The sequence below is a fragment of the Cydia pomonella genome, chromosome 2, assembly GCF_033807575.1.
Source record: "Cydia pomonella isolate Wapato2018A chromosome 2, ilCydPomo1, whole genome shotgun sequence".
NCBI lineage: Eukaryota > Metazoa > Arthropoda > Insecta > Lepidoptera > Tortricidae > Cydia > Cydia pomonella.
The window spans coordinates 28,435,432-28,458,471 of record NC_084704.1 but is presented as its reverse complement, the minus strand read 5'-3'; the positions used below and the strand labels follow the sequence as shown (position 1 = coordinate 28,458,471).

Below are 23,040 nucleotides of genomic sequence, written 5' to 3'. Positions count from 1 at the left end.
TTTTTGTTTGGAATTTAATAAGCTTTAATGTTGCCTCATACATTATTCTCATGCAGTTCGTAGATTCAGAGTAAAACACAAATTTACCCAGGATAATACACATTTTCCAAGATGGCTGCGGTTCCTTGAGGTCAAATGGTGCGGACATGAAATAGATACCTTTAATTTACATACATACTTACCAAATTTCAGAACTGTTCTTTGTCCGAATTCCATTGTGCTAACCTCAATATTTCCTACTTCTGGCTGAGACTATATTTTGGTATTGATTAGGACTGGTATAGGAGCGCCGAGCACCAGAATTGCGGGGAATGACTACAACATAAATTAATTATAATTATAAGAAAACACCGCTTGCAAAATGAGGTAAAATTTTATTCACACTGGCAGAGTGATAACTTTATTACAATATTTAACCTAATATAATAAATAAAACAGTATTACTTATAAAAATTACAAATGATACATTTTATTTCATAGGTACCCAAATATGATACGCGAGGCATAAAACCTAGCGAGTCTGGAACTGTGTTTGCACAATTATCTAGTCAATTAGGTTTATTTTTTCTACAGGTAAAAATATGTAAGGTCGATGAAATCTTGAATCTCGAATGATGAAAGCATTTAACTTGTCAGCAATAAAAATTGAATTAGAATCCCTAGACATTCCTACGTTCGTTCATTTCTAGGTCTATTGAGTTATTTCAAAAGTTTTGCTTTGGTATAAAGCATGATTATGTACAGTCAGCGTCAAATACTTTGTAGCAGTCAAAGTGGCCAAATAGTTCGGTACACCATACTAAATATATGGTGTACCGAACTATTTGGCTACTTTGACTGCTACGAAGTATTTGACGCTGACTGTAACACCAACAAGTAAAGTTAAATTTCCAGATGATTGGTACTAATTTATAATGAGTGTAACATACTAGGGAAGCAAGTGCCCTGAATGTACCGTTTTGTGTCAGACGATGCCGCTGAACGAATGCCCTGCGTATGAGATGAACTTTATGAGTCGGAACACGGAGTTAATCTTTGGCTAGGCCATTCGATCAGCTAAGCATGAGCCAAGGAACAATCGTGCCAAGGGGCGTGGCCTGAGTGAAAAGTGCATACTGCTCCATACATTATTTCTGCACTTACTTCCCCCACTAACATTGTAAATAATATAAATTATAAATAAAAAATTTATTATACTAAAAAAAAATAAAAATAAAAACTTAAAAAACAAATAAAATTTTTCTTAATAACCTAAAATGAATTAATTGAGATGTACAATACATACCTAAGTAAATTAACAGAGTTATATTGTGAAAAAAATCAGCTTATGACTAAATAAAAGATACACAATTATATGTTGATTTATTTTATTACTAGAGTCGGACCAGGCTAACACTGCATGGTATCTGCAATGACAAAGCGTAGTAATTTCATAATTAAGGTAAAATTTCTATGAAAATATGACGTTTACAAAGTTAGCTTAGAAGGACTCTGTACCTGTATCTCGATACAAAACCAATATCACGCTTTGACTTAAACTAGTATAATAAGCTTAATCTCAAAATATACGGGGTGATGTCGTTATCTCTGATCATACTCTGAGGGATGGATATCATATTAAACAACTTTTACTACTTATAGGACAACAGATCGAGACAGTATTTCACACCGGCCACCGCCTACAGCTTTATAAGGCGCAGGTGCGCCCACACATGGAATACTGTTCTCATTTATGGGCAGATTGGGCAGGGGCACCCCAGTATCAGCTTCTCTCTCTGGACCGCATCCAACGAAGAGCGACTCGAATTGTTGACTGCCAGCGTATTTCGGATCGACTTGACTCCTTGGCGCTGCGTGGCCTCGCTCTGCATTTTCGGTCGCATATATAACGGGGAGTGCTCCGAGGAATTGTTCGGATTAATCCCTGCCGCTTCGTTTCGCCATCGCCCTACGCAACAACATTCCTATCCTCACCACTTAGGTGGTTGGTAGTCCTCAACTGTGCGTTATAGTGCGATATATCTATATATATTGGCCCTATGGCCAACACCGAAATCGCGGAAAAAATCTGCTGCCCCATAGAAAATATCGACGTATGATTCGCCAAAACGTATGAGACAGCAGATGTTTTTTTACGTTTTCGGGGTCCCATATAACCTTGTGCCTGTGTGCTGACATATACCACCACATATACCACACCACATATATATGCCATAGGACATATACCACCTGTATGTATGGAGTATATAGTTCAACTTAAAAATACAAGTAGGCAGGAAGTTAAAGTTGTTCAGTATGATCTTCATATTGGTCGCACGTAACAAAATCACTCTGTATTCCTATATACATTTCAAGACAACGATAAGCTAATAGTACATTATGATACAAGTGCGAAAAATAAGAAATTCGAAACGAGTTGCGATAACTTAAAACACGACCGAAGGGAGTGTTTTAAATCGACACGAGTTGCGAATTACCTATTCGCACATGTATTGTACAACGTTTTAATGTACATATAGGCCCTTAAAATGTTCGATACAGTAACGTAATATGCTAATTTTCGCACTAGTGCGGTAAAGTAGCACCATATGTACTGTAAATACATTTTTCAGACACTAACGCATTTAACGTAATTATTATTACATAAGTGCCGTTTTCGGATAAAAAAATACTCTATGGCGATTAGCGATAACATCACATCGGATTGCATTTGTACAAATGCAATAATCGTTAACACTGGTAACTTACGCTGGTAAGATTCGACTGTGAGGTCCCTTTTTTTAATAACATCATTTAAAAAAAACTACAAAAATCTAGCAGTCATTTCACAAATTAAATTTAGAGCACAAAATGAAAATGTCTCAAAAGGAATGTTTTGCCGAAATGTCGAATTGTAATTGCCGCTTTCCAGCGTCGGGTGTGAGGGCCTATTTAGTATCCTAGTTGCCGCCTCATTCGATGCCTTCGTTTTTCAGCGTAGGATCGGGCTCCTCTTTGTCCCCCAAGGTGCCGTCCCCGCTTCGCTTCGCTCGGCTAATAATCATGGCATTTGTTGCTGTTTTTACTGAAATTAACAAAAATAAATATTAAAATTATTAAAACATGAATATTTTCTCACTCTCACACACACAGTGGGTAAATATACTAAATGACTATTTATTCAAACTAACATAGTGGCGTCGAAATTATATCTAAATGTCACAATAAAAGCTGGAATTGGCCTCGAGTAATACACAAAAAATAAGCTACATTAGGTGCGCAGAAGTAATCACTGGTTAATATAGGAATAAATAATAAGTACTAATTAATATTGAATATAAAAAATAAATAAATTTACCTACTCGTAAAAATGTGTAATTAAATGTGTGTTACTCAATCTGATAAAAGGGTATTTCCTTTTAAAGTTGTATTTTCAACTTCTTGTGTTAGAATGGCGAATTCTTATGTTATTTATATTATAACGAGCTTTTAAAAATTCTACAGAACAAAAACAATCTCCAAGTTTTTATTCCATTTGCTTAAGTTTTCTATACAACCTTATTCAGACCGTAACAAAACGAACAAACAAAAAAAGTGCAAAATTCTAGGGACATTTTTTTCGTAATTGTACAATTGTAAAAACTCACCGCTACCCATCTCCGAAATGTCTTTAATTATGCCAAATTTGGCATGATCAATGAAAAAAATCATAATTTTTATTCGCTAAACTTCGGAGATAAGGGGGGGGGGAGAAGGTATTTTCACATTTCCCTTAAAACATTTTTTTTTAAAGAAAAAAATTGGAATTTACAATTTGAGCTCTTTCAAATGATATCCCAATTGACCTAGTCACTAATATACTTTGAAATTTTGCCCCCTCTTCATATCTCCTATTTTCCATAGTACCAACAAAAAAAAATACTTTCAATGTTCTATTCCAAATTTCAAATCAATAACTTAAGTGATTCTCGAGATATTTAGCGATAAGACAGATAGACGGACGGACGCAGTCGCACCATAAGGGTTTTGTACCTTTTTAGTAAGTACAGAACCCTAAAAATTACGAACGTAAGTCTAAAATGCACTTTAAGAAGTTACGAATTATGCAGAAAAGCTATAAATATGATAATTGCTTTTAAAGATCGGCACTAGGTATCATGATTAGGGAACGCACTGATTTCTTTTTTTATTGACACGTACAAAAAAAATCGAAAAAACATGATATCCGCGTTTCCGGGCACGCCCTTCCATCTCGCTCACGCTCAGGCTTAGTGAGAGTGAGAGAAAAACATGGGCCTTAACATAATCTCAGTTCGATTAGCAACGCGAGGACGGAATGTTCAAAATGCCAATTAGATCAAAATATCAAATTAGGTACAAAGAAGCGTTTTGAGGAATTAATGCCCAGCAAGCTGCAAATCGTTTATTAAGACATTCCTTCCTTCATTTGGGCCTAAATGCGTGTAAACCGAGTTTGCGCAATGCCAGGAGGTGTGTCGATCATCGGGTTAATGACTGCCACCGATCGGATAGAATAAGGGTAGGGGTAAAAACTCAGGTAGTTGACCACAAAATTAGACGTTTTTGAGGCAACGTTGACCACAAACAACCAAAGGAAGAAGCCATCCATTATGCCATATATTACAGGTATGTTAAAATTCGGTCAATGATAACAAGGTCAAGGTCAAGGTGTATATTTATTTAATTACAGATAAGTAAAATATGGAAAATAATGAATTCTACAGTCTAACGTCCTACTAGAGGGTAGTTTGTAATAAAATAAGATCAAACCAAGTAGCTTTCTCTCCACTACACTTACAATTATAAGCCCATCCAATTTTAGCAAAAGCGTCAATGAAGCCTGTGGAGATGTTGATGCGCCCGAGCTCGGAGGTCCTGTAGTCCCACGGGAACACGTGGTGGTAGTTATGCCAGCCCTCACCCAGGGCAGCCAAGCTTACCATCACGTTCTCTGTCGACTTTATGAACCTGTAATAAACTTTAATTTTAGCAGATGCGATGCCACTGGCCGTACCCTCCATTTCATAGAAATAGCGTTAGCAGGAAGCATATTGAACACGATCAGGGTATAGCCCCTCTTCTGTGCAAGTTTAACATGAGCCAGAATTTGGATACACGATGGATATCACCTAACGATTGATCTCATAATACCATCTTGTCACAAAATAATATATAATTTAATAAGTTTAAACGGGCGGAGCGGCGGAAAGCGCCGAAAATTTGAAACGCAATAAATATAAGATCCTCCGTAGAGAGTACCATTTTGTACCAGTTGGCATTGAAATTCTAGGTCCATAGGGGCCCAGCGTACACAAGTTAATTGCAGAAATCGTGAATCTCTGGTTGACGTAACTGGTGACCGAAGAGCTGGCGGCTTCCTCGCACAACGTATCAGTACATATTGCGATACAACGAGGAAATGCCGCCAGCATGCCTAGGAGCCTATTTTTGATTTAAGCTAGTTATAGTAATCATCTGTATATATCCATTTGGTATATTGTTATTGTAAATAAACGTATATACCAATAGGTGTTATAAAGATATATCATTGCCAGCCTCCATCGTTCGTTTGTGCAATATGATGTTGAAAATGGTAAAACGCAAGTCACTACTCGGAGTCTACTTATTTATGATAGGGCTTGTCACCCCAAAGGTGCGCGAAGGTGTTGATACAGAATGCGAAGTTGAGCATGATGGTGAAATTGGTGAATGTAATCTCATACAGATTTCGTCAATACTATGGACATGGCATGAAGAAAAACTACTCTTGCTACTCGGAGCGTTACCTGTCGTAAGGCTTGTTCCCCCAAAGGTGCGCAAAGCTGTTGACGCAGAATGCGATGTTGAGCGTGATGGTGAATCTCGTGACGAAGCTGACCACAAAGCTGTTCACCAGCAACTCGTCCCAGCAGTACCACGGGATCCATACGGGTAGGATCACATTCAGCAGCGCGAACAAAGGGATGAAGTATCTGAAAGTAAACATTCATAATTAGTAAAATGTCATGTCACATTTTTCTTAATTTCATTTCTGCTGTATTAAATCGGGGACAATCAATTCACGATGTACATATTTTACGAGATAAATGACATATTTTACTTCATTTATTCACCAACTTACATTGACAGTTAAACTAAGGAGTGGTTCAGAAAAAAAGTAGCAGAACATTATGTGGATTTTTCATTTTATTTGGTGATATTTTTTAAGTAGCGCATTTTTGTAGGAATCCGTACATACCTACTATTCTATACAATTAAATACATTCGTATTTACAATAAAAAGGCGAATGGAAGTGTTCGCCTTTTATATTACATGTATCCTAAGACTTTTTGAACAGCGTCTTCTGAGAGAATTTATGAAGTGTTTCTCATAAACATAGTTTTTTCTTTAAGTTTGATAAGCTACTCAATACATTATTAAATTGTCCTATGTTATGAGAGACTTCCTGACTACAGAAGATTAACTCCAGTTCATTGGTATAATAGAGTATAATTTACTCGTAAGATGATATTCCTAAAAGCATACAACTAGTTATGAAAATTGAAATTCAAGTGTGGCATTGTGGAAAACGGCAGGATAAAATTGTCAAATTGTGTTGTACAAAAAGTTACGAAAAAATAAAAATGCAATAAAAATGAGAAAACTCAAACAATCTGATATTATCAGTTTTCGGTAGATTAATTTGCTGTAGGCCAAAATTATACTTCAAACATATCAGTTGGTAATGCATATAGGGACCGTGCGCGTTGGAGGGTCTGCCATCTTTGTGGTCTGAATCGGAACCATAAACATGCACATTTACACGTCAAGTGTTTTCTTGTGCATAGTAGGTTGTGCCATCTTGTGGGCTACATCGGAACAGTAAACATCACATTTACGCTTCGCGTCAAAAATCTGACGGCTCCTGCGCTGCCTCCTACAGTTCATGCACGCTCCCTATAATTAAAGTGAAGTTCGATAGAAAGGACAAATAATGTATACAAATATGACAATTTTTGTTAGCATTTATTTGACGTATAACCAAAAAGTTTTACGGTGGTTGTTTACATTGAAATTTTAATTATGAACAAATATTTTAACTGAAATTAATATAAATAAAAGATATAAGTATATGTATAAACAGTTGGTAAAATCATGTTTGTCCACCTCAAAGGATTTAACAACTGAATACGCCTTATCTGTAATTTTCTGTATAAAACAGTCTGCCGATTTTTGCGGGGAAGGGGCACGTCAAATGTATAGCTAATTGTACGTAACGTACAAATAGCCATGTCAGATGAACGTCGGTTACATTACATATGGATATGACCATTGGCCGAGGTTTTCGACAGACGGGTAAGCTCTTAAAGGCGACTCCAGTTGTTAAATCCTCTAAGTTGTCCACAGAAAGCGTGAGATTACGCAGAAATGAAAGTAAATTGGTTTGTTTACATTATTTGTCTTTTCTATTGAACTCCACTTTGAATAGGATAATATTTTATTTTATCCTATTCGAGGTCGGTATTTTTTGTAAAAACATTTTATCTTTCATTTTCAGTTTTAAGGTAGGTATTGTTTCAGCTTATGAGTGATGCGTGACGCATTAATGCAAAACATTATGTTTAATCCCGAATTGGTACACATTCCTAATTCAGGATTTTCCTTGAGTTTGTCTGTAAGTAAACATTCGTATCACTAAATCCATCCTCTGATCACTGCACCCCTCGACCTCGAACCCCCAACTCCTTAACCTACAATCCCCAACCCCTCAACTCCATACGAATTAACTCCTAACCCCCGACCCCTCAGTCCCCGACGCATCAACTCCTCACCTGCCCCTCACCTCTCAGTCTCGTAGGCATTTCCACTACTACTTACTACCTACATCCAAAATCATAATATACACACTCATGTAAAGAAAGTTCTAAATAATATATCATCTGTGCTCTTCATCATCAGGTCCACTCCATCAAATTGGTAATTTTGGAGAGAAAATGATTGGGTTGGTTAAGAAAACAGCCAAATCACCATAAATGTGCCTTTAAAAATTGAGGAGTTCATTTAATTACTCATGGACTCTAGAATCAGATCAAAATCAAATTAATATAGGACCACATTGAATGTAACTCCTTACAAAAAAAAATGAAAAATAAGTACTTAAATCGGACCACGGCGCTCGAAATAATCGGTGAACATACATAAAACAATAGCCACAAGCGAATAGGTACAGATCCTTCTCCTTCTTGGAATTTAAGTCTGTTAAAAAATAAAGTTTACATGGCTGATCCGTTAGGGGAGGCTATCGAAGACATATTAGGTCCATTAAAGGGTATTCAGTCGCGGCATTTCATCAAGCTTTCACTCAGAGATTAATTAAAGTTTTCACTTTTCACTTTGTTATTATTTTATAGGAGATAACAATTTTAGGCACCTTCCCTAATTAATCACTCAAGGTAAAGAACAAGTTTGCGGACGCTTTCCGCAATTTCCGTAAGCGAGGCGTAAGAATATTAATTTTCTCACTAGAATTGTTCAATTTTGCAATGAACCTGTTTATAAAACCAAACTAAATACCTGTATTACCGATAAAAAAAATTAAATCTAAATTGTATCATTTTGCCCGCTTTATAATGTAAAAAATGTGAAAGTATGGAGTTTAAAACGGAAATAGATATCATACACCAAAGAAAAAGTAGCCAAGTCGACCCCCTATATTTAGTAATGTGACTACATAGTAGTGTGACTATATAGGAGTGTGACTAATTAAAAAAAAAAACAAATCAAATAATATTTCATAAAATAGTTTGATTTGTTCCCTAGTTTATTAAGTATAAAGTTCTTAAAATAAATCGGCCAACAGCATGTCAGGCCATGCTCAGTGTAGGGTTTCATATCTACCATTCTGCCAGAATAAGCTAAATTGGGGCTATTAATTAGTAAGTATCATGTAGGTACATAATAACAAGCATAAGGGAGTACCTTCGCAGCGCTTTGTGCGTCTTTTACTAAGAAAAGAAGATTTCTTGCATTAACTCAAAAATGACTGAACCGATTATGTTCGCTATAGTTGTAATTGAAAGTATTTACTAAGTTTATGTTTCACGATTTTTTTCGATGTTAGAGGGGGGATACATATTTTTGTCTTTCGGAGCGACTATTTCCGAATATATTAACTTATCAAAAAATAGTTTTTGGGGATCCTTATTTGTTTTGAATGACCTATCCAACGATATCCCACACTATTGTGTCAAAGCAAAACATTTTTGTGCATTTTTTTCTACCGTTCTGTGGCCATGCATGAATTATATATCCGTGCCAAATTGCAACTTTCTAGCACTAACTATCACGGAGACAAACGCCACAGACGGACGGACAGACGGACATGGCGAAACTATAAGGGTTTCTAAGTGACTACGAAAGCCTAAAAATAAGACTAAGATTTTTAAAGGACCAGAAACGTGCATATTAGAGTTGCAGGCGTCCATAGATTTTGATGACCGCTTACGACCAGGCAAACGCGTGTATCGAAAATAAAAATTCGCCATTAATTTTTAACAAGTTTACGTGCCCAGAATGTTTCCTGGATTAAAAGCAGGAAAAACAATCATAAAATACCTAATGAACGGCCAAAATGTTTTGCGCATGGAAATTGGTTGAGCGTCGTCCAATTAGCGCGTGAAAAGCAATTGTTGCATTTTAAAATATTGTTTCGCTATGTTCACCTTAGCTCAGTTACTTATCGTTAGTATTCACAACAAAGCTGAAATTTCGCACACACGATGCTACTCGTAATACGATGTACATCTAGACACGTGGTAGCCAAGTTCAAAGAAATGGAACTGGCGACGCAGCAACCGTGTGTAATATTATACAAACCACTTCGAGCTACTTTTTCCCATTCACATCTTGAAAGTGAGTTGAAACCTTTTTAACCTACATAGGTACATAAAAATTGAGACATTTAAAAAATTTAAACTTTCATATACGTTGCTCAAACAGTTATTGATAAATTAACGTTTTAAACCGGCATTTTTGTGACTGACTGACTTATAGATCAAAAACCTAACCCACTTACAGATGACCTAGAAACTTGAAATTTGGCATGATGGCTACTGGGTGTATAAAGGAATAAATCTGAAAACTGAAAATTATTGGTAATTCGATGGAAATGAATCACTATATTGATAAAATTAAGCGTAATAATATAAATTATACCAATAAACTACAATTAACTAAACTAAAACTACAATAAAACTAAAAATCTAATTCTAAATATGTATTGATAATTATTAGATTCATCAAAAACCTAACCCACTTCCAGATGTCCTTGAAACTTGATACTTGGCATCAAGGTACACTTATAGAGGAAAAAATCTGAAGACCTAAAAATTATTCGATAATTCAATGGAAAAAATCACATGCTGATAATCATTAGATTACTTAAGTCTTATGGCTATAAGGCCATTTCAGGTCATCCGACCTGAAAATATGATATTTGGCATCAAGGTAGGCTATTAAATGTATATGTATAGAGGAAAAAATCTGTTTTTTTTTTTATATATTGATAATCATACAGATAATTATTAGATTAATTAAGACTTACAGACCAAAAACCTACCCCACTTCTAGATGACCTTGAAACTTGATATTTGGCATGAATTTATTAGGCGTAAAATCTGAAAACTGTTTTTTTTTGACAATTGACCGCGCGTTAGCTTTTCATGGAATATTTATTATAATATGTTATAACACTTCCGGAGTAATTAGTCTTATCCACTTTAGGTACAGCTTAATCATAGTCTTAATTTAGCGGCTAAGGCGAAGCGGCCTTACTATACACAGTACATAATTATGTACTGTATATGTTATTATGTATGCTTGGTTGTAAATTTATATGCTTCTTCATCAAGGCTTTGATTAATGTAAACTGACTTTTTAGCTATGCACTGTGTTGTTACATATTGCAGCGTTATTATCAGCTTATTAATCGGCGTCCACTGGAAGAGCTCTTTATTAAGGTAAGTATTTGATTTTCTAGATCATAGATTTAAAAAGCATAGATTACTAGTCCGTACATCCTTAGTGAAGCCACTTCAGCTGCGACATTATGTCGCACTCGTTCGAACGGCCCTCGCAGTACTCAAGGTAGAGTCGGTTTGTGTACACCTCCCGGTTGTAAATTAAAGAGGTCGCGCACTGACAGTCTAGGCGAACGCACGTGCGTATAAGAGGCTGTTACTCTATTGATGCCCCGCTACGTGCGGGGCTGCGTGAGGCAGCACCAGGTCTACGTATATTGCGTGTGCCGCGTATTGTTGCGGTTCTGTGCGAGATTTTTGTTAAAAGTGTAAAATGGAGGTTGATAAGGAGTGTAAAGCGGGTGATAAGCCACCACTAAAAAGAATTGAGGCAATCAATGCCCCTATAAATGCCCAAAACGGACAAGACGTAGTGCAGTGCTACTTTTGTGAAATTTCATCTGAAGAATCAAACTTTTATGACTGGATTGGCGATCATTCTATGTGCAAGAACCACAAGTGTGTATGTGGACAAGTTAGTGCTGTGAAAATATTTATTCATAGTGAATTAGAAAGAACCTCGGACGGCTCTGTAGTGTTGAAAACTAGGTATGTGCACTACTTAACTAGTATAAATAAACTTAAACAAGGCAAGGGCCCTCTGTGCGAGTGCTCAGGTCCATTATTTGTGCAAGTAATTCCACAAAATGAATTCCATGCAGATGGATATTCTTACAAGGTACGGCCTTAAATTAGAAAGAGTGATTGTTATGAAAAATTCGACTTTAATTCTCATTTTTCCTGGAGAGACTGACATGAGGGTGGCTCGAGACATTAAGTATATCTTATGTCAACGAGCAACTTTAGAGAAATATAAAGTTCAAGATACAGCGATAACTCAGTGCAAAAGGTGCTGGCAATTTGGCCATGTACAATCTCACTGCCGTAGACCTCAACAACCAGAATCTGTAGAACAACATGAAAATGGAGAAGTTTGGCATGTTTGTTATAACTGTCACGAAATCGGACATACAGCTAGACAAGCAAAATGCCCATTGTTTCAGCTAGAGGTCCAAAAACAAAAGAACAAGCGTCAGGCATTCGCTAAAAATGTCCAACAGATGAAACAGCAGCCACGTAAACGTGATTATCTAAACGATTCTAAGGCTACAAAGAATGGCGCTAGTTATGTAGCAGTTACAGCAGGAATAACAAACAAACCTGATACCATGAGTAAATCTGGCGAGAGGGAAGTAAATAAAATCAATACATCATCTGATTTACTCTCCAAGGCTAAGGATCTCATGAAGAGTTTACAAGCAAAGGGATATGCCGCAGAAACGATTCTTGATTTCGTGTTGGAACTTATTAATGGATAAGTTGCCCAACGTGTTACGAAAAAGAAAACAGTGCTTGAGGATTGTGCACTGTAATATTCAAGGTATTCGAAACAAATATATTGAACTTAAACAGTTGGCGCTAAAACACGAACCGGATATTATAATATTAAATGAGTGTAAGATTGATTTCACTAAAAGCAAATATAATATACCGGGATTCAATAAGATCTATGATGCCAGGGCAGCTCATCTTGTTACAGCTATGTATATTAAAAAAGGTCTTCGCTGGAATCTTACTACAGTGATCCCAGGAGTAGAAGATGTAGACAGGGTGTGGCCATTAAGTTGGAAACATTAAACGACGGTATAATTTTACGCGGTCTGTATAATCCACATCTACGCTTTAATCAAATCCGAGCAGATTGGGAAGCATTATTGGAAGATAACACTACTTCAATTAACGTTGGGGATTTGAATTTGAGGATGCAGGAACTTGGACATACTCAAACACAGGCAGCTGGCAACTTAGTAAGATAAGCCATCAACAATAGAGAGGCAAAACTAGTGCATACCAATTTGCCATCGCGTCCATGTCACCGAGGAGATGGAATACTCGATGTTGCACTAGTTACTCAGGAGGCTATGGAATTAACTTATCGAACTAAACAGCTTGATTCTATCTCATCGGATCATTATCCATGGCAGTTAGAGGTAGACATGGAAACGTCCGAACATATCCAACTTAGACGAACCATGCGGAACATCACTGAATCTAAAGAGTCCCGAATCAAATTTCAAAACCTTATTGAAGCTAATCTGCCACTTCCAGAACCAAGTACTGATGCTGAAGCTGACTCATACGTCAATAAAATGGAAGGAATGCTGACTGAGGCATTGGACGAAATGGCACCTCTGCGAGAGACAAGGCGGAGAGAAGAACTACCGATGAACATCGAGTATATGATACTACATCGCAACCGCAGTAAACTAAGAGCAAAAAATGCACCGCGAGGACATATTTTACGTCATATATACAATACTGCGAAAAATATTCTGAAAAGAGCACTACAAGAATATCGAGAGCTTCAATGGAATACCGTCATTGAAAGTCCTGATAATAATTTCTCTAAATTATGGAAAATTCAACGTTCACTTAAAGCTAAGCCACAGCTTCTTCCTGACCTACCGGGAATATTGACTGAAGAAGATACAGTTAACGCGTTGGTTGATACAGCAGTTGTTAAGGAAGCGAATATAGATAATGATCATAAAAACTCTGAAATATTTACACCATACCAACCACTACCGCAGACTGACGTGGAGGAGGTAGTACGAGCTCTTCGCCTCTTCAAAAACAAGAAAGCGCCAGGTCCTGATCAATTAAGGGCAGATGCATTGAAACTTGCTGGTCCAGCGTACCTTAACGGCTTGGCATGTATTATAAACTATACTTTAAGCACAGGCTATTATCCGAAGAGATGGAAGCTAGGTGACTGTATTTTTCTGCATAAACCGGGCAAATCCCATACCGAGGCTGCTTCGTATCGTCCGATTACCTTACTAAGTATCATGGGAAAACTCTGCGAGCGGATCATGTACAGGCGAATTCTTTCTGAAGTTAATCGACTAGAACTCATTCCAGAATATCAACATGGCTTCACAAAAAGTAAAGGAACGGGTACTCAAATCTTACGGACTGGAAAAGTGATTACCGATGCTCTAGCACAGGGAAACAGTGTAGCAATGGTCTCGACTGATCTTAGTAAAGCGTTTGATTCCATTAATCATGCGGGGCTAAGTAAGAAACTGTTCGACGCTGGAATGGCTAATAATGTAATAATACTAATTGAGAATTACCTTTCAGGCCGAGAAGTGCGTGGCAAACTTCGCACGATGTACGGAAAAACAATTCCAGTTCCGCATGGGGTTCCACAAGGCTCCATTCTGGGACCAATCTTATTTAATCTTTATGTGAGTGACATACCAAAAAATAACATAGCTGGTTTAACGCTATCACAGTATGCTGATGATTTATGCATTCTTAATGAAGCTTGTCGTCCAGATACTGCATCGCGACGTGCAGCATGGGCTGCCAAAATGGTAATAAACTATTATAAGGAATGGGGTCTGAAGTGCAACGTTAGTAAAACGGACTGCGCCATGTTCACTAACAAACGGAAATACAGCCGGACCATAAGCCTCCAACATGAAAACCTACCAATAAAATCTAGTATTAAATATCTTGGCGTACACCTTGACCAAAGATTAGTTATGAAAGAACATGCAAAAAATACAGTCAAAAAGGTTAAACAGGTACGCGGTATGCTGGCACCAATTATAGGATGGTATAGTAAGGTCTCACTGGAGAAAAAAATCAAAGTGATAAAAGCGACTCTGTTACCAATAATAGATTATGGCATAGTTCAACTCTACCCTAGAATGAGTAAATCTAGGTTGACTGAATTAGAGAGACAATACCGCATGGCATTGAAAACAGCTGCTAATTTTCCGCGTAACACGAGTTCAGAAATCATTTGGGAGATGCTTGATGAAGACCCATGGTACATACGTGCTAGAGACCTCCATGAAGACATGCTCCGTAAGTTAAGGGATCAGCAAATTCCGGGTCTTACGCAACCCGGGGATAGATATAATAAACCGAACCACCATAATCCTATGTTACCTGGTCTGCGTACTGGTGAAATTGACTATGTGTGTAAACAAGAAAGAGGAAAACCACTCTCCAAGCGAATGGCCCCACCTCGTATCCCTGTCATTTAAATGTATACATAGCTTTAGCGTGAGCCAGTTCATACCTGAACTGAGCCCCATTTACTTTACATTAGATCTTTTTGATACCTAAGACATATATGTAAAATAATACTGCTTGCGCTTGGCAGGCCATAACTCTGTAACTTTAATTATAAAAAATAAAGTTTTATTCTATTCTATTCTATTCTATTCTGTAAATTAAAAAATACAGGAAAGATGGCTGTTTGTGCGGTGAATGGATATTACAATTCATCACTAAATAAAAACAAATCACCTGACATTACATTCTACGCATAAGCATCGACTTTAATATGATATTTCTACGTAATTGTAAATACAAAAATCCAAAGCTTCATCAGCCGCCATTGATTATAAATGTTGTCAGTAAAATAAATATTTTTTTCTCCAAATGCGGCATTACGTTTACATTCTAAAATAAGTACGCTTACTTTACTCGTAATTTCCTTGTATTATTAAAGAAAATTATATTCTTCATTATTTTATTTCAAAGTATATTTTTTTGTACATAATATTTCAGTTTAATTTTTATTTTATATAATGTTCGTTTTAGATATCCGACACTATAGCGCAAATACCGAACAGAGTCGGCCGTAACTAAGTTAGTGTTAAGTGGAGTAACTTTCTCAAAGACACCGGTATTCTAATTAACTCCTTTTCGGAGATAATCAATAATTTATTTTTATCTTATAAGGCCCTTACGAGCGTATACACTGTGATTAGTGTAGATGGCGCTGTATGCTTAGTAACTATACTTCTGATCAAAAATCTTTCTTGTTTATAGTTGCGTGAGATAACTGAAAGGACACACGAACTCATTCTTGACCGGGTTTATTTTTTAATTGTAGCACCGTACTACATAATAATGTCATAGCTTCCATGAGTCCCTGACGTTTTAAATTCCAATAATGTAACAAAGTATCCAATTTAAAAGTGGGCGAGGCATATGCCTCGAGAAGATACCACACTTCCACACTTCTCGTTCTCAATGCCAACCAATAAACGTGAAGGTGGTACCTACTATGGTGGTGGTGTGACACGATACGGGACATATTAAATACCTAATGAGGAAAAGTCTAATTGTCTTTGAAACGCAATGCATTGCATCATCACTCAACTAAGAAATTTCCATAGACATATCAATGTAATCTTACTTTTTCTGCCAAGCAACTACAGGATCCGAGTCGAGGTCCCTCGAGGTGAGCCTGAACGCGGCGCGACGGTCCTCGACGGCCGGGTGCGGCGTGAGAACGAGCCATCCCACGTGCGCGAACCAGAAGCCGCGCCGGATGTCGTGCGGATCCGCCGCCGTCTCCGTGTACTTGTGGTGCACGCGGTGGTCTAGCGCCCACGTGTAGATATCACGCTGAAACCAAATCAACGCTTTAGCTTTCACTTGACAGCGCCTTAAAAGGAAAGGGAGACAAAGTCACCAGTACCCCTAGTGTAAATATTTTCGACAGCGAAACGTGACGTACGCGTTTGCGTTAAGTGTCATTTTGTATGAGATTTTTGACTTTCCAAAACGTCTCGCTTGGCGCGCTGTTCAAAAACCCATACAAAATGAGACTTAACGCAAACGCGTACGTCACGTTTCGAAATCGAAATTATTTACACTAGGGGTACTGATCGCTTTTCCATAGAAAATAGTTTTACCGAATTTGATGTTTATTAAGTAATCAAATCTATTTTTTTCGATACTTTTAATTATTAATAGAGAATTTATTAATAGAGACCGATTCTGTTGTAACGATTTGGTATGATTTTAATACTTTTTATGTTATTTTGATACCTTGAGTCAGTGTGCGCCGCTGCACCAATCAGCGATAGCTAACGCTGATTAGGACTCCCTAAATGCAATCAGATGTCGTCTCAAAAAGCATCTCACTCGCACGTTTTCGTGAGGAGTGAGATAGGATGACCAGATGTCCCGTATTTTACGGGACGTCCCGTATTTCAGGCACGAATATTTCAGTGTCCCGTAATTTGGCGAAACCAATACGGGCCAGTACATTGTCCCGTAATTATATGATGCAATGGCATTTAATGATAAGAAGTCTAGATATTATGACAATATTTCTTTTCCCGCACACAGTGTTTTTTAGGGTTCCGTAGTTAACTGAATATATTACTTTATATAGATTATGCCAAGTAATAAAAATAAATAATGTTAAGATTTAATATTTTTAATACGGCATATTGTATTTTAACATCGAATCCCGTATTTTCAATGCAATTGTCCCGTAAAATTAGAAATCAGATTTGGTCATTATGGTGAGGTGAGGTCGTATAAAATAAGACGAAACCCTTTTCAAATCGTTAAATCAGAATTGGCCTCCTGATATGTTCGGTGTGGATGTGGCTAATAAATATTCCATGAAATTCTGTCCGGACCTGAAATAACTTTTTTTTTTCGGATTGCTGAAGTCATGTATTTCGAGGACCTGTTTAAGACAAAAGCCTTTCCATACAAACGTAGTCCCCACTTCCCTATGTAGATAATACATACTTATATGTATTTTTTTACACAATTCGATGTATCATATATGACAACCACAGCTATGCCAGTAATAACATGTACTTATTTATGGCTATGCCACTTAATTTGTTTTTTTTTTTTTTAATTATAAAAGTTAGGATTATTATAATTTTGTAGTGAATTCGTTTTAATATTTTTAGAGGCTTTGTTCAGATATTTGTGAAAACCTTGGCCGCTACTATATATATCTTATGGCGACTGTACATAAATGTAGGAATGTCGTAAAAGGCTGTGTTTGGTTCTCGTGAATGGCGTAAAATTGAATATGAATTCTCTGAATTCAGTCCCGCGATTAGAGGTGAATAGCTTGTTGTAAGCATTTATATCGAAAACTTTTGTATATTTGATTATTGAAATATTTGCTTCTTATTATTTCAGATTCTTCGATGTATCTCTCGGCAAATTTATCAGATTTCCACCTTCAGTGGAAATTTAAAATGGACTAAACTATTACTATGGATAGAACTACTATTATTATGGATAGAAAATAATATTTTGTGTTGAAAACTTGAAACTTTAAATGCACTTCTTAATCAAACTACTGCACGTAAAATGAACTCAAAATTAGTCCATAGAATCAAATTTTTGCAAGCTACTTACTATGTCCCTAGCTAATTAGATGTTTGTCGAAATTGTTGCCAATGCAGGCGTTTTGAATAACGATCGAAGCATTGCTTGATAAATAGTTCGTCAAGGCTACTACCTAATTCACAAAACATTTCATCACAACCGCCAACGCATGCAGCTTATTTTGACCTGCGGTGGCAGCATGGTTCCATTTTTATCACTTTTCACTATGCCCGTCACTTTTGCGCTTACATACTTGTTACAACGTGACAGGCATGGTGACAAATGATGAAGAGCCAATCATCTTAGTCCTACTGGCTGGAATAACAATGCATAATCGAAAATCACAATCAAACTGGTCCGCCTGTGTTAACGTTCTCGGTATTGTTAATAACACCTGGGTCAAAAAGATCAATTAACCCTAGTTGTGATAGACAGTGCAAATTAAGTATGTATTTCATTTTGTTCAATGGTATGAAATAAATATACTGTGTGCATTTGCGTGGTGAATTCATTTTGGGTTGACGATATTACAGAGTAGATATCGTAAACCGGGGTGGCTATTAATGCAGAGGAGTTTTTGAAATCATAGTTTTTAAATTATAATATTTTTTTACCCAGAAATTTCTGTAGTGGGTAAATATGACAAACTTTAACTCGAACAGTTTCAGTAAATAAAGTGTTATGTTGATGTTCAGGTCATTTTTATATTATCATAGTAACCCCATTTTTTTCTATAGTCACCCCAGTTATACGGATTTAAAATAATGGTGTCATTAGGGTTGGAAAGAATAAATTTAGCTCAGCAGAAACGTGTATGATATCTAATTACTCGAAATGTTTTTACATGACGAATTAAATTTAGACCGTAAGTACAAAACAAAGTAGACATACAACCAAGTGCCAACACAAGAGATGAAAATTTTAATGGAAACATAACAGCTTATACCTACTTACATCAAGAGAATTACTAATAATAAAATCGGCACATGGCAGGTACCCATAATATATATAAACGATGTTGTTCAAATGTATTCATGTAGTATAAGCGATTTTGTTCTAAGGTTAAATACCTTGTGTGTTGTTACCTGGTTCTATTTTCCTTTAAAATTCATTTGTAGTTTTACATGTATGTAAAATGTATAATTGTTGGTGCAATAAAGAATATTTACTTACTTACTTACTTGTCTGGGCTACAATACACCTCTATTTCAAATTCACTTTCCTGAAAGTCAAGAGTGACAGGCCAGCAAAGCTTTTGAGCTGGTAAAAATAATTGTAAAGGTACTTAGGGTACACCTAGTCGCAAAATCGCACGGCCACTTTATGAATGAAGTCATTGTAATAAAAATAACCCAAGTAAAAAACATATTTGTAAAAACACAGATTAATAAATAGTTACTACGTAAAAAAAGCAGAGCGCCTGTATTTTTTCATTAGAAAACACATCGCCTCATATTGCGGAAATATAAACCACAGGCGACAACTACCTATGAATATTTTGGAAACCACAAAAATGCCGAAATCATCCAGGATAGAGCAGGTAACTTGTAGAGTGTGAAATATTATCCTGCCGATCAGTGGTTCATCGGTGGAGGTTGGAGGTCAAAGTTGCGGGCCACTTTGAATGTGTGATTATATAGAGCCCCGTTTTAATATTGTAGGTCCTTATGCATAGTTACTCACATTACTCTATGCCATACATTTAGCCAAAAAGGCGAAAACTTTAGTGAAATTCAGATCTGCAGCTGCATTACTGTTCTGTTGCGGCGTCTTTGTTACCTCCACTGTATCTGTCAAATTCCTCATAATCAATTAATCATATTTAAATCGTGGCAGTAATGCGTCGCTGAATATCACTCGTTTTATTAAGTAAAACATAGGTACTTGTAAATTGAATTGAGTTTAAGTACTTACGTTAAAATACAGCTACAAAAAGGTAGGTATAATGATGTAGTTCGGTTCTATTCTAATAGGTGGTCTAGCGTAATATCATACAAAATGTCTCTCGAAATCTCATCCTACACATAAGCCTAGGAGTACCATCTTTAGAAAGTAACGAAGGGCTTTTAAGGTCGACAACCTTAAATGTTACTCGTGCCCCATACTAGATTCATCTAGCGGACATGCTTGGAAGTTAAAACAATTTACGAATTCTTTGAATGTTGAATACAATACTCAAATATTTTATTGCATTTCATATGTACAGAGGATCTTAAGGTTAAGTACGGTCTCAACATGAACCCTGCGAGGGTATAGCAACATAACAGACTAACTAAAATAATTTTTATAGAAGTCCAAATTATTAAAATAATTAATAACTTCCCGAGGACCGAAAATGTATATATTCGGAAAATTATTTATTAATTATTATTTGTATCGGAAATTTATTTTAAGCTTAATGTATATATTATCCATGAAAATACTAGTACTAAAAATTAAAAATATTTGTACATAATAAAAGCCTTCATAAGCTTCATTCGTTCGATGTGGAATGTGGGTGAGCGAGCGTCAGGATGACGAGTGGACCTCAGCTAATTTCAACAAACTATTTATAAACATACCTTCTGAGTACCTCAGTGTACCTTTAATAGAAACCAGTGTAACTCTCCCCAAACCGATTTATTAAAAATTAAAAACGCCATTATGACGTCAGGATGACTGGTGGACCTATAAAATCTTGCATTAATAGCGCACTTTAGTATGTAAATGTATTGTGCCTTCAGTGTATGTACATCTGTAAGTAAACCTTTAATAAAAATCTGTGTACCTATCTCTAGAATGAATTACGCTCAATATAAAGTCAGGTTGCCTGGTGGTGGACTTAATAGGTCAATCTTGATTTATTTCACAAATATGTGGTTATATTTTACCTTCACTGAATCTCCTACCTTTAACAAAAATAGCTTAACTCTCCCAAAAAAATTGCACACCGTTTTAGGGTCATGTTTCATGGTCTACTATTAGGTTCTAATTGTTTTTTTCTGTTTCTGAATATTTAGCTACGATTACGGTTATAACATAAATACACGCTGTAGACACAAAATAAACTCACAAACACTGATGTATATGAATTCTTCTTATATTAATTTATTTGAAATATGTAACTTCGTCTTCGTGGGTACCGTTCTCCAAATTCCCGCGCTAACTTTCCCTCTATTTCAGTTTCCAATATTGATAATGATTCCACAGAAGATACCATTTTCGGAGCTGGAGCGGAGCCGGGGCGGGTCGTGAGTACGAGTATATTAATTACCTTTGGCTTTGGCACCGTTACCTGAACCACAACATGTCTTTAAAGTCGTTATTTTTCCTCACATATAGCAGAAAAATAATAATGAGTACGATATCTTATGGAACCATGAAATCGCTCTGTAAAAGAGCCATATACAGATTTAGATTTGAATAGTTCCTGTTTCAGTTTTACAATTACACATAAATACAATTTAGCCAGCAACAGCTTTTTTAATTAAACCCTGCTTGCCATAAAATACAGCTGGGTGCTCCCACTAGCTAGACTGACACTTATAGCCAGAGAACATGCAACCGACTTGTTTCACATTTAGCTAAACACAAGAGAACTAAAGGTCAACAAACCTCGAGCAAAACCATTCTTCAAATTACATCTTTATACGTATAAAATAGTTTTGTATTGCCGGCAAAACTATTAGCTTAGCACCCTAGCTAGGGTTGCCATACGTCCCGTATTGAAGGATCACGTCCCGTATTTGAATATGTCCCGTTATTGTCCCGTATATAGATACCGCTGTAGAATTCCTAGAGAAATGGTCACAATCATATCTGTGTAACCACTGTAACCAGTATGTTTACCTATGTTACTAAACAAAGGGACAGACCAGGACAAAGTTATTTATGTATTTTATGTAAGTTTATATATCTGTTTCTTAAGTAACCCATAGATTTGAAACAGAGACGTTGATCCCTAAAATTGTAATTTTAAAGAAGTCCCATTAAAGACGTTTCGCCGTTTTTTCAAGGAAAATATTCATCAAAGGCAATAAGATGAAGATGGTAATATAGAATCTAGTATAAAGAGAAGCAAAAGGGCTCTAATACCTTTTGCTCATTTGATTTTCACGTTGAAGATGAGTACAGCGTGCCATGATACGGGGCGTCACGGTGGCTTACGAGTAAGTTTTACTATTAGGTAGAATCTAGCCCTTGGTCTATGTTTAAACGCGCACACTTCAAATTGATGAGGAATACAGCAACACCCCATAGAGTTACGTGACACTTTACGCAGTATTAGATATCAATCGGAGACAAACCCCAAATATTTTTCCAGAATAGTCGTCCAAGTGATTCACTACACGCATCGCACTATGATACAAATAATGTCTGTTTAAATATTCTCAGTATATACTACATACCTGTCCGGTGATGGTAAAGAGCAGCGCCAGTAGCACCCGTAGCGGTGTACGGGCTTGGTACGCACGGTGTGACCACAGCCGGTGCACGCCCGCTGTGATGCCGAAGCCCGATGTGTAAATTGTCAGGAATGCTGCAATAACACATGAACACCGTTCAGCTTAGCCGTATGATAGCTGAGAGATGTGACGAGTGTCACAGCTACCACTACCATCGGTGCTTCATCACGCATGACAGCCGCGATGGCACCAGTTTGAATTTAGAATCCATTGCGCACCTCGCGCGGGAATATTGGGATGACCTCTAAGGATGACTCCCGCTAGAGCGATCCGTGTCCGGGCCGAGGCGTCTGACACTTCAGTTTTCTACTCGTATAGCAAGCATCACGTGATCACCGTTCCTAACGTGGGTCATTCT

General features: G+C 36.8%; 1 protein-coding gene across 1 annotated transcript in view; it reads right to left on the bottom strand.

The window, feature by feature from the left end:
- Positions 1-354: 354 nt before the first annotated feature.
- Positions 355-23,040, bottom strand: part of LOC133534825 (acyl-CoA Delta-9 desaturase) — a 53,252-nt gene continuing 30,566 nt past the window's right edge. The window contains exons 3-7 of the mRNA XM_061874114.1: positions 22,626-22,756; positions 16,283-16,494; positions 5,787-5,972; positions 4,799-4,968; positions 355-3,064 (exon numbers count right to left, since the gene is read on the bottom strand). Coding sequence (XP_061730098.1) covers positions 2,952-3,064; positions 4,799-4,968; positions 5,787-5,972; positions 16,283-16,494; positions 22,626-22,756 — 812 coding nt within the window. The 3' untranslated portion in view covers positions 355-2,951. The remainder of the gene's footprint in view (positions 3,065-4,798; positions 4,969-5,786; positions 5,973-16,282; positions 16,495-22,625; positions 22,757-23,040) is intronic.